The 14,259-nt window shown below is 32.8% G+C and overlaps 1 protein-coding gene across 5 annotated transcripts in view; it reads left to right on the forward strand.

The window, feature by feature from the left end:
* Positions 1-7,840: 7,840 nt before the first annotated feature.
* Positions 7,841-14,259, forward strand: part of CDH9 (cadherin 9) — a 79,487-nt gene continuing 73,068 nt past the window's right edge. For all 5 annotated transcript variants that reach the window (XM_060007095.1, XM_060007096.1, XM_060007093.1 and 2 more), the window contains exon 1: positions 7,841-8,068. In XM_060007095.1, coding sequence (XP_059863078.1) covers positions 7,841-8,068 — 228 coding nt within the window. The remainder of the gene's footprint in view (positions 8,069-14,259) is intronic.

Raw genomic sequence — 14,259 nt, forward strand, 5'->3', positions numbered from 1 at the left:
AGGGGGCATCTTTGTAGTAGAGGGTCTTATGTAAGTTTTGACCCCTTGATTCCCATTCAGGGGACTGATACTGGGAAAAAACCTGCTTTGCTTAACTCCTTTTGTTTGAAAATGATATGTTTTCCATAAATCATAGAGAATCATCCACCATTATTTATTGTTTAATCTAGCTCCACTTTTCTTACAGTGTTTATTTTTCTCAGATGCTGGCAATAAGTTGTTTACATGTCTTTATATTCTATAATCTTATATGTATATATTTATATTCTGTTATGTATAATGTTATTATTGTTATTTTGGTAGGATATTGGCAAAACCTGTTGTAGAGCTTCTCTGCTGACACCGGTTTACACTCTCAGATTTCTAGAGAAGACCTTAAGCTACATTTTTGAAGTTTAGTTTAGTGGTGGAAACTATTAAGGATGCTTATAGAAAGCTGGCAGCTCATATTTATTCCATTAATGTCTGTTTTTCTTGAAATAGTTTTATCACATTTAGTTAAAGATAGAATCCCAAATTATAATGTGATAATAATTGGACATGAAATTCTTCCAAAAGTATCAGTAAATTATTTTAGCAAACTTATATATAAATTAAATAAATATAACAAAAAATGATCAATTTCATATATATACACATATATTTATATAATAAATGTAAGAATTATCAATTACTATGAAAAATAGATATGTTAAAACATATATCCCTAAATAGTTCCTTGATTACAAGACTTAAAAGACTTGTAATTTTGGTGTCTGTTCATATTCACAGAATTGATTCTTTGTATATGTGTCATTTAACTAGCTGAAATTTCAGACTTATTTCACCAAACAGTATAAAAAAATACAATAGTGTGTTGGAAAGATCAAACAACATATGTATGCCTTTTGCCAAATCCACAAAATAACTGCGTAATCACATATAGCTTTCTTTATCTCTCCAAACCTTATATATCTCATCTGGAAAAGGATTCAGAAAATATGCCTATAGCCCAGAAGTTTTTTTTTTTTTTGATAAATACGTTAATGTATGTGGAAGTACTTTGTTGACTACAAATCTTAAAATGATAATATACTAAAATCAATCACATACACATGTTTTGTATGTACATTTTATCTGAGAAACTTTGCCTGAAAAACATGATTGGGATAATGAAAATACTTTATCTGAGTTTAAACTATAGTGATAAGAAATAATGATATAATTCAATTTTGGATGTGGATTTTATATGCTGAACATCCTATTTAATTACAATAATTTACATTTTTTCTTGGTTCACAAATAGCCAACAGCCATTTTTCACAAATGCAATTGAAATATAATTAAGAGAACAAGGGAATTATAATAAAATAATTTTCAGTTTTTAAAGTTAACAAGATTCAAGTGAATTCCCTGATTACAAAATCAAAATTAAACCAAACTTAAAATATTACACTTCATAATGCATCTGATGGTATTTATTTATCAACAAAAAATGTGATTAAAATGCAGAGCATTTAAGGCTGATAGAGATAATTAACCATAGAAAAAATTAGTAATCAGCTTGTTGCTATTGAATTAATAAAGGATATGAAGAATTTTTAATAAACCCTATGGGATAAGAGCTTGCTAACTTTAAAAACAAATGCAACAAAAATCCTTTATAATGTGCACTTTTGTCTAAGAGCTGAGGAATGTATAGGTGTTAAATTGGCCCGGGAGGGATACACTAATTTTTCCTAAAGGTGAAAGAATTATGCCTAGAATTATGAGGAAAATGAAGGTATTTAATAAAAGGGCTTCACTGTTAAAACACTGTATAATTTATACCAATCATTTTGTGAAGTTCATACTTAATCCCATGTTATGTGAACTTTTATGATTATTACTCTTACTTCACTGCAGACTGTATTTCATTTGTTAGAAAAAACACCAGAACTCTTTTAAAAGGCACATTTCCTCCCAGTTAAACTCTTTCCATATCTCTAACAGCTTGCTTTTGCAATTGAATATTGTCAATCTCATATGTGATCCCAGGCTCAAATTAGGATTATCCATTTTAGGCATGAATCAACTAACCAGTTAATTTTACAAATACATTTTCAATTACCTATGGCATGTCAATAATTGTTTCATGTAGGACACAGTGATTTACAAAATATCTCACCACCATACAAGTTACATTATAACTAAAGGAAACAGTCAACAAACATAATCCACTAAATGAAAGGTATAATTAAAATCATTGTAAATTATATGAAGGAAATAAATGGATGGTATGAAAGAAATCAGTAGAGACTGAAGTTGGGTAAGCTCTTTTTGAAAATGTTGTTATGGAAGACTTTGCAAGAAAGCAAAATATGATATAGAAACTGAAAATAATGAGGAGTTGACTGTGGATGAGCCAGGTAAGATTGTTCAAGGTCAGAGTATAAGTAAGGCAAAAAACTTGATCTGGGCAAGCACGTAAAGCTCCTGAAGGAGGCTTCCAGGTGGGTGAATATGGAGGAATATTACTTAACAGCAGTACAATTAATATCAGGAGCACTGACATCAGTCTGACAGAATTCAAATCCTGGATGCCTTCCACTTTCCCACAGGTGCCTGCCATTCTGTGATTTTAGCAAGTTACTTCAACCCCAGTTTACCCCTCTTTCTAATATGGTCATACGTTCCTTATAATATTGTTACAAGGAGTGTTAAAGAAACGGTGTCTGAAAAAAGACTTAGCACAGTGCCTACAACACAGAAGGCAAGTTAGAATAAATGTTGGTTGCCAGCATCACAGATGTTAGTAGGCTATTTCTAGAGTAGTAGAGCCCAAGTGCAAGGGAGTGCCTAGATTTAATTTTCAATCTTTCTGTTGCTATTTATATGAACTTGTGCAGTCATTTAACCTCTCTGTGCCTCAGTTTCCTTATAATAATATGAGGGATATGAAGGATTATAAAAGGATCTATTTTTAAAGGTTGCCATAAATATATAAATTAAATTACATAAAATCAGTAGACCAGTGGATCACTGTGCTTCCTATTGTTAATTATCTGAAATGTTAGTAGTAGCAGTATAAAAATGACTTCATTTTGACCAAAAACAAGAAGAAAAATGATTCTTTATTTTTCTAATAGATTTTCTTTTCCCCTGATATAAATGACACTCAAAAATAACTCAATCAGGCTTCCCTGGTGGCACAGTAGTCGGGAGTCCGCCTGCCGATGCAGGGGACAAGGGTTCCTGCCCCAGTCCAGGAAGATCCCACATGCCGCGGAGCGGCTGGGCCCGTGAGCCATGGCCGCTGGGCCTGTGCGTCCGGAGCCTGTGCTCCGCAACGGGAGAAGCCACAACAGTGAGAGGCCCGCATACCGCAAAAAAAATAAAATAAAATAAAAAATAACTCAATCATCTACCTAGTTCACAAACTAATAATCTAGGAGTTATATTTTATTTCTCCTTTATTTAATCCTTTATAATCAATACATGAGAAAGTAGTATTTCCTTTTCTGAATATTGACTATGAAGATCTTACTCTGGTCTTAGGTCTGGTTCCTCAGAAACAGACCTTGAGGCAAGGATTTGGGTGCCAGTGATAGGTTAACAGATTGCTTCTAGGTCAGGAAGTGAGGGAGAGAGTGGGAAAGCAAGACAGGAAGAAGAATCCAAGTGAGAGTATAATTTCAGTCAGTTCCAGCCTCAGCATGATTCTTTTTTCTTTTTTTTTATAAATTTATTTACTTATTTATTTTATTTTTGGCTGCATTGAGTCTTCGTTGCTTCACGCGGGCTTTCTCTAGTTGCGGAGAGCAGGGGCTACTCTTCGTTGCCGTGCACGGGCTTCTCATTGTGGTGGCTTCTCTTGTTGAGGAGCATGGGTTTTAGGTGTGCAGGCTTCAGTATTTGTGGCACACGCCCTCAGCAGTTGTGGCTCGTGGGCTCTAGAGTGCAGGCTCAGTAGTTGTGGTACACGGGCTTAGTTGCTCTGCGGCATGTGGGATCTTCCCGGACCAGGGATCAAATCCATGTCCCCTGCATTGGCAGGCGGATTCTCAATCACTGTGTCACCAGGGAAGCCCAGCATGATTCTTTAGGGGAGCTCTGGGATGCAAATAACATGTTGGTTTTAATACTTCTGTACCTGTTAGACAATGGCTCAGGGATTCCAAGGGAGACAATTGTAAACTTGCAGGCATTTAGGCTCTCTGTGCCTGTGAGCAAAGTGGCTCCAGTAGCCAAGGGAAGTCCTTCAAAGAGTTGCAGGTGCAGGCCATTAGAAGCAAAGCATACAAAAATTGTAGTGCATGCAGTGTGTGTGTGTGTGTGTGTGTGTGTGTGTGTGTGTGTGTGTGTGTGTGTGTGTGTGTGTGTGTGTTGCCCATATTAAAGAATCAAAGGAAACCTGAGTAGAATAACAGTGTCCACTTCAAACTTCTCTATGAGCCATCATCATCTCTTTCTGCCCTACAGTGATGACTTTAACTGTCTCCCCCTTAACCAAAGCCTTTCCTATCCTCTAACCTATGTTCTGATCTGTAGCCAGATTGATCTTTTCTAAACATGGCATGTTAAAGTCTTCCAACTGCTTGCACTGGAATCGAAAACAAATTTCTTACTATAGCTTATAGTGGCCTATGGGATCCTGGTCGCCTAAGTCTCTGGCTCCATCTAATATACAGCTAAACTTTTCGCTTAAAGGCTTACATTCTACCCAAAGTGGACATCATAGAACAGGCCACAGGAAATGAAGAATGCTCTTCAATTTCTCTTGCAAGTGTCATCAGCAAGGACGATGGCCAAAGGAAATTTCCCAGTGGGAAGAAACCAGGTTACCCAGTGTAGTCAACTAACGAATTTGTTGTATTTCATCAAAGTGAATTAACAGTTATTCTTGAGATTCTCTGGCTGCTCATTTTCTACTGCACCATCCTTGATCAATAAAATGCAGGCATATTCTAATCTACTGGGCATTAGATATTACTTTTCCATTACACTTTTTGTAAGCATTATTTGACATTGTAGTGTTCTGACATTTCAGAGTTTTACAGGTTGTGGTTAAATTTACCAGTTTCCAGTAGTTTACAGGATTGGTAATAGCCACATAAAGTTGACGGAAATAATCAATAAACAATCTAAAATAAGGATGTTGATGGAAAAATCAATAAACAATCTATAATAAGAATAAAAAGAGTTTTATTTGGGCCAAGCTGAGGACTTTAGCCCGAAAGACATAGATTCAAGAACTTGAATTGTGTTCCGCCAGACTATGAAATGAAGGAGGCTTACAAGGGCAAAAACCTTTATACATTAAAAAATTACATAAGCTGTTTGTCAAGAATTAGAATTGGAGCTATCAAGAACAACAATCCTTGTTAATCAAGGATTGGTTGGGGTCCAAAATGGTTGCATAATTTCAAGGAGAGACCTTGAGATCATAATGTTGCAGCTGCTAGGAGATGTTGTTTAGAGAATGCGGGTGGTGTCCTTGAGTCTGATACAGTTTAGGAAATTCAAGTTCTCAGTGACGCAGGAAAGTGTCTAAAACCATGTCCTCAATGGCCACGCATCTCCAGTTTGGATGACTGAACCACAATTACTCCATTTTTGTTTTTAAATGCACTCTTTTCTTAAATGGTTAAAGCAGATGTACAATGCATGCTCAATAAGCCATGGAAACACTCTTAATTAGCATAAAGTTCAAGTTAAACAATGTATAAGCCAGAATGACTTCCTCATACCTCAATATGTGAAAATTTCTCCCATCAAAAATAATTATCATTGCCCAAGATTTCAGAGTAAAAGACAATAATGTGACTTTGATTTCTCTCATTCTGAATGAGAGATTTGTGGCCACATATGTGTATTTTGTTAAGTAAGAACATTTTTTTTAATAATAGGTATGGAAACTAGGGTACATATAGCTGGACAAGCTAATAGCTCTGTACCAATAGCAAGCATCCATTATTTACTCTGTTATGTTGGTGATAGATTAATACATATATATGACTATATTGGAAGCAAACATGGCTGATAATGGCGATGATGATGTTGCTAATGAAAACACTAACATGTTGAGAATTTGTATGCTAGCACTATGCTAATGTACTATAAGCTACATGTATTATCTTATGTAAAAAATATTGTTTAAAGCTGTGGATCTAAAAACTAGCTCCAACACTTACTACCTGTATGATCTTTGTCAAATTAAATTCCTCACACCTCAGTTTTCTCACAGGTATATGCTGCTGTAAAAATTAAATAAATCTTTGTGTTACAAATAACTATGACTTTGTGATAAAAGTTCAAGTAAAATTAATAACAATACCTTGTGAATCAGGTATTGATTATTCTCTTTCTATACAAGAAGTAGTTGAAACATAATGATGTGAGTAAATATCCAAAAGTCTCAGATAATAAGGGATAAAGCCAAGCTAGATGCTTATATTTGACCTTTATGACTTGATAACTGCAACTGAATCCACAGATATATGGTCCAGCATTGGACATCTGGCCTTAGCCATGTAAATTAGAGTCCATTTCCAGAATTTTTTAAACTCAAGACAGAAAAGACTATCAGTTGCTTTCTGGTTTGGATGATGTTAAATCTGAACTTCATGTATTTGTATATTTCATCAGGTTGAGAAGGCTTAGGTCAAAGCCAGAGAGAAAAGAGAGAGAGAGAGAGAGAGCTCAAGTACTCAAGCCCCTAATTCTAGTTTTCATAAGCAGGAAATGCCCAGTTGCTTCTATACTCCTTTCATTCTTTCCTTTCCACAACTTGATATTATAATCCAATGAATTCTTTTTTTTTTGCCTACACTAGTTGGAGATGGGTTTTTATTGCTTATCAAGTCATTAACATCAGCAGCAATATCTCACATCTTCTAGATTAAATCCCTTACTAATTAAACAAATTTACTAATAAATAAAATTAAATTTGAAATACCCAATGAATTATTTTTACTTCAAGAAGAATCAACTTACTATCTCAATAGAAAAACATTGTTTATTTCAAAATTCTGGATCAATTATCCCATAGGTAAGACCTCATATCTAATTTTGCAATACCAATTTTGTGTGCTCTGTTATTTTTATTATTTTAGGAAATATATGTGATGTTGTTTTTAATTATAAGGTAAAATGTTCCTGAACATGAGGAGAGCATGTTCTCCTCAGTCTCAAATAAACTTGAGTGACTTACTCAACTGAATTTTGGGAAAAAATGTTATTGATTGTAAAGGATCAACATGGTACGGTGCTAGGTAATGTTAGACACAATCCAAAGTATATTTGGTATCATTTAATTTGCCTTGAGGCAACATTTCAACGTATTAGAGAAGAATAAGGAGGAGGAGAAGAAGAGGAAGAGGTGGAGAACAGCTTGCAAAATTTGGTAGATTGTGAACAGAAAACAGTGTTCTTATTCATATATATGTATATATTAATAAATATTCTACTTTTATTAATCTTGAGGACTTTAGGAACACTTGATATGATCTTTGGTGTATTTTGGAGCTTATCTTTTCAAAATAATGAATATTTAAATTACTAATATATTCACATTTACATGCTGTAATACAGTGGTAGTAAAGTCAGCTGTTAAATTCCTATTTAATTTATTTGTATTATATATGTCTCCCTACTTATCTGTATGATATATGAGTTTTTAATGACAGTTCACTGATGTAACATGGAAAAATAATGTATTAATGATATATTATTTATAACATTTAAATAACATTCAGAAAAGTTTTATAGTTTACAAGTTATGTGAAAATGAAACACAACCTAATAAACCATTTTTCTCACGCTACTTTTCAGGGGAAACAGACAGTACACTGAATTTGATTTCCTGCTGAAGCCGCAGATAATGAGGACTTATCACTGCCTACCACTATTCATCTGGACCTATATGTTTCATACAATTGATGCTATCCCATTTCAAGAAAAAGCTAACAGTGATTTACCAAGTGAAAGGATAGTGGGTCTGACACAAGATGATGGTAAAACGCTACATCGCACCAAGCGTGGCTGGATGTGGAATCAATTCTTCTTGTTGGAAGAGTACACAGGTACAGACACACAATATGTAGGCAAGGTAAGAATTTTTATATAAGTCTAGAAGCTGAAAGTGATAGTTATTTTTTACAGCAGCTTTCCACATCACTAATGATTATTTTAAAATATTTGACAAATGGCGATGTGCAGAAGGCATCATGTAAATTCTTTCGGTAGGATAGTGTGGGGAATGTGATTTATTCAGGTAGTTAGTTTAGGTCAGTAACCATAGTAAGCCTCAAAATAAAAAAACTAATTTGTGGACTTAATTCCTTATTAATCAGCTAGATATGATTTAATATTATGTGTGTGCACCTAAATGATTTAAAAAAACTTTCTTTGAAATTTAAAGTTATGGGTAAATAATAACTGTGTTATATGAAGCAAAGCAAAATGCAATTGCAATATACCAAAAGTTACCAAAACGTATTGGTCTCTGCTGATGAATAATTTATCAAAAAAGTTAAATTAAAATGTCATTAAGATTTCTTAACTCCAAATTTCTAATATTTTCTAGGATTGTGGAGGGAGTTGGGTCTGTAGGTAGGAAGTGCTAGTAAAAAAATTTAAAATTGCACGTGGATAAATCCAAGGTGGTGGGATTACATATGGCCAGAGAAAAGAAACACAAATATATATGCGCGCACACATCTACACAAATGTTAGTCTAATGGGATGAAGTCAGACCACTACTATGAAACACCCAAACATGCTGAGATGTTTTTACACACAGCATGGGATGCGAATCTGTGTTAAACTCTCTTGTACAAATTCACTGTGGGTGGAGCACAAATCTGGGATGATAAATTTGCTTTCAGTGTCAAGGTGTACCAAAGGACCAAGAGGATGAATTATCAGGATTTTTTATAAGGAAATACTGTAGAATATTTTATGTCATTTCAGATGTTTGCAATATAAGAGAGAAAAGTCAGAAGTGTTGAAATGAAGAGCAATTTTTGTTTTCACAATAATGCAAACTGAAGTTTACGAATTCTGTTTTCTATAATAAGGGACACCTTTGGTTCTTACTCAGGAAGATTACAAAGTAATAACAATTGCCATGTAGTTTCACAGTAATTTGAACAGACACATGTGACTGAATTACTTGGGCAGAATAGTAATACGGCTCAAGAGAAGAATTAAATTTAACAAGAAGCATAGCAAAGTCTCCTACTATTCTGTTAGAGAAACTTCATATGCAATTGATTTTTTACACATTAGATCTAGATCTTGAAAAATCCATAGCTATCATGGATTAATAATCGATTGCTCACATGTCTATAATTATTGAGAACTGAGCAGATTTAAGTATTTTAATATCTGGTTGTTAAAACATATTTATTACATGAAGAGATAAATTTACAGAGATAGTATTTATTAATTCTAAAGGAAACAGTATTCATACAATAATTCTGAAATATCAACTTAATTGACCAATACATTTTAGTTAAAAGATATGTATTTTTAAAAAATTATTTGGCCACTGCACGTGTCACGTGGGATCTTAGTTCCCTGACCAGGGATCAAATCCGCGCCCCCTGCTTTGGAAGCACAGAATCTTAACCACTGGACCACAAGGGAAGTCCCAGAGGTATGTATTTGTACTTGATTTGCTAAGTGCAATTGTCGAACTGCCTATAAATAGTCACCATCTAAATTCAATAAGGTATCTTTTTTACAGAATTAGCTCTCATTTTTTCATAGATTTAATTCCAAAACGTTTACTATTCCATAGCTGAAATTATCCAAAGTATAATCATAGAATTCTGAACTGGAAGAAAATTCTAACATTCATGAAACTCTTGGTTACAATTGGATAGTACTGGTGTAGGTGTTAACTAAAATGATGGGAAACAGAAACACCAGTTGCCAAATCGTTAGGAATCTGGTTTATATTTGATTATCAAATGGTGGGATGACTCTCTCTCTTGAACTTTCATATGTTGATGTGTGCACTAAATATGGATATTTTCCCCAAGCTTATATAAAATGATGTTCTTGGATAAGCGATTTTCTCTTAGGCTTTTAGAGTATGGCAGTATGATTTGTACAGAGATAGAAATAAAGTCTGAAATTTCCTGAAGGATATTTAATAAGTTTTTATAGCACATTATAGTGTTTTTCAGAATCTAAATAAATGATCTTTATAAAGGTTTTAGAATGTCATTACTTATGGTGCAGTACATGTACCAGCTGCTTCTGATTTATGGGCACACTGTACCCCAAAACGCTCTTTACAGTTTCATTGTTTAAAACTAAGAACATATGAGAAAAATATTAAGCATTAAGGCTAGGTGCTCAGGACAGTCTACAAAAGCTTATTTCATACTGAATTCTACAAAATCTACTTTTACAATAGAGTGCTATCATTTCATTCTTACTGCCGATCCCCTCGCTGCCAGTACTATAATACCACATCTCTGCACCATTGCATCAGCACACTAAATATAGTCTTTTCACTTGACTTTATTTAATTTTTAATTCTCAAAAATATATTATACACTGTTTCTTGAATGATATCAATCTCTTGGACAAAATGTATATAGAAAAATAACCTAAATTTACTTAGGTAGATTTCAGAGTTCAGTATCATTGTGTATTCCTGCCTATGTTCTATATTCCCATAATTAAGTAGCCTTGGCTCCTAAAACGGTGAAAGCTGTCCTTTTCCAAATACTTGACCTCTATGTGATCATGTTCACAGGCACTTTTCCACAGAGTATCTAACATCCTTTTCCATAATCTCATCTCTTCTCTGCTTTAAGTCCTACATCAAGTATATCCTCCTACATTAAGCCCATCTTCATTCTCCCCAGCTAGAATTTCCTGTCAAAGTTATGAAATCATCTATCAAAACCTTATTTATGGCACAATTTTAATTATCTTGGTCTAGTAATTTATCTCCTAGAATCTGTGACATTTGGGATTTGAATCAGTGTTAGATTTAAGGTTTTTTTCTTATTTTCTCAAAATATTTGACATATTTACTCAAAATTAATATTCAGTTGATATCTCTAGATCTTTACTAAGTATTTATTAATCTGGGTCCTGAGAGATCGACACTATAAAGCACAGAAAGAGCAAAATTAAAAGAAATATATTTCCTGTTCCTGACACGTTACACCAAAGTTGATTCCCTTTCTATATTTCTGTTATACTTGAGGGCCCTATTGTAACCAAGCCCCTCCCATTTTGCTCTAGGACCTCAAAACAGCACATACAGTTTAGAATCATTTCACTCCAAAATAACTACCACAAGTATTTAGAATCAAAAATTAAATAAGTTCTGATGGAATTAGGAATTATAACTACTTCTAGGAAAATTTTCATTTAAAATATATTAGTGAGCATATTTTTTCTGGAATATAAGTAAAAAAACATTCAAAAATATTAGAATGTGGTAGAAAATGTTTATTAGTATGATTCCCAATTATATGTGTGACTTTTCCTGATATCTTCTACCAATTTTGCTGCTTTTGAACTGTTTCTAATACTCCAACATTCTCTTCCTCTACTTCCAAACTTTCAGAGGATCAAATGCACCCTTACATACTCATCAGTGTTAAAAAAGGAAGAAAACAAAAGAAAAAAGAAAGAAATAGAAGTAGTAGATTCTTCAGGAGGGTACAGGGAGAGCGATAGGGGAAAGTATTTAAGCACAAGCATCATTATTATTAGTAGTAGTAATTATCATTATTATCATTATAATAAAAGGAATTTGTGCTACCTACAAAAAAACAGGTCTAGAAAATTAAAAATTAATTAAAAAAATCAAAGATAACTATAAGCATACCACCAAGACAAGGTAAATTGTTTACATATTTCTACTTATTTACTAGTTGTATTTTCTTAACATTCTTGATTTTCTATTTTTTATGAATATTTTATTTTGCCTTTCTCATTCGATGTTGTGTTTTTGGATATTGTTAAAATGTCAATATTAGCCATGTCATATTATGTCGTATACATAATCATTAAAAAAATTTCCAAATGTTCTATTTAGGCTGTCTGGTTTTATACATGCGTGTGCACATGCACACACACATACACACACACTCACATCTCTCTGTGATAAAAATTTTGTACCTGATAATTTTTAGTGTGTTTTAAACTATCTTTAGGATGAATTGGGAGATTGGGGTTGACATATATACACTAATATGTATAAAATGGATAACTAATAAGAACCTGCTGTATAAAAAAATAAAATAGAATTCAAAAATTCAAAAAAATTATCTTTATTTAGGATAAATTATTGAAAGTGAATTTCGCAGAATCAAAGATATGAATGAGTTTAAAGTTCTGGATGTATATTAGTCAACTGCATTTCAGAAAATTTATACGACTTCTCTTTCAACAACATAGGATATTTGTATGTTGGATATTTATTTGTAAATTTATCACTGTATTTTAATATGGATGTTAACCCTGTGCATTACTGTTCAATTAGCTTGAAAAACTGAACACCTACAATGTGGGACACTATGCTGAGTCCTAAAAATAGGAGCCAATAAGATGAACTGGTCCTTATATTCGAAAGAGATAGAAATAGCTTATTGTAGATAGGAAATTCTCTATCTATAATAAGCTAAATGCTATTATTGCTGGCCTGCTAGGAGAAAGACCCAATAGAAGTCTCAATTTAGGGGAAAGATGACACATTGTTTTTCTTATCCAATGGACTGAATTCCTAATACCTAAACTTTCACCTAAACTGGAATCATTCTCTAAATTAATAATGTTTGTTTATTCATTAATTTAGGAACTGCCATATTTCCCTGTTCCAGTGAACACAGACATTTTTACCAGATAATCACAAATATTCAAACTTTCCTCGTGCAAACATTTTGTAATTTGTCCACAATAAATCCTAATAACTCACGTTAAGGGTCTTATAGCTATGATGGTGGTGTTCATGGGAAAGGTGTTAGAAAGTTATTCTAAAAATTGTCTAGCCTTCTTTACACTGATTTGAATCATAAAGTAATTGTGGTCACTCTAGATATGCTATTAAATTTATAATTAGTGGAATTTCCTCAGTAAATATTCTGTTTCTCAGCCAGAATTTCCTAGTGATGTGATTGCTATAAATCATCATAGTTAGAACTATAAACTAAAAATTAGAGGCAAAAACAAGGGTTCATAGTTAATGAATAAGTAACTTGGCAAATCTAAGGGGAAAGAGGCCTTCTTCTCCTACAGTGGGAAGTGATATGTTTGTTATTTTGTGAAGTTTCAACTCCCTCAGTACTTTCTAACAACAAAAGGTTTTTTAAATTAAAATTACATTCTCCCCCAGTGTATATTCTATTTTTCCTCTATGAATACAATCAAGATTTGTTGCTATTGTGTGTTATTGGTTTTAGAAAAAAACTTCATTTTAAAAACTATTTTGGTAAATGTGTCTCAATACTTGATAAAAATGTGCATTGCTTAGTTACAGAGTATAGTATTCTGCAATCTTAGGTAAAGATGATGACGGTATTTTTCAGTTCTCTGTCATTACAATTTGTGTATCTCCTTTGTCCAATTCTTACTGTTAGAAGAATATTAAACAGTTCCATTTAAAAAGTTCTCTTCTTACGTTTGTCGATTTTTTAATTTATTTCTATGCAAGTATTAGGTGCATGGCCAATTATCTTTTATGTTTCTGATTAATTGATGTTTATTATGAAACATCACCTTTATCTTTGATTATACTACTTGCTTGAAGTTTACTTTGCCTGATCCAAATTTATCCATGCCAACTCACTTATGTTTGTGTTTTTGTTGTTTATCTTTTTCCATGCTTTTGTTTTCAGTCTTTCTGTGTAATTATAGTAAAAATGCAGCTCTTATAAACAGCTCAGAGTTGGTTTACACTTTTTTATCCAGTCTGATAATATTTAACATTTAATTGGAATGTTAAGACCATTCATATAAAATGCAATTATTGATATACTTGGATTCGAGTCTGCCATTTTCTTATTTTCTTTTGTCCCATTTATTTTCATACCTTTGTTTCTGCTTTCCTACCATCTTTTTTGTTAATTGCATATTTTTAAATATCTGAATTTATGTCCTTTATAATTCATCCTTAACCTATTATACTGTGAAGTGAATTAATATTATATATTTTATAATTGTTTATAACATGTTTACAATTATTACAGTAATCTTTCAACAATATAATTTCTCTTGCCTGTAGGACTTCATTCTATTTTTGTCATATATTTTCCTTCTGTATATATT

The sequence above is a fragment of the Delphinus delphis genome, chromosome 3, assembly GCF_949987515.2.
Source record: "Delphinus delphis chromosome 3, mDelDel1.2, whole genome shotgun sequence".
NCBI lineage: Eukaryota > Metazoa > Chordata > Mammalia > Artiodactyla > Delphinidae > Delphinus > Delphinus delphis.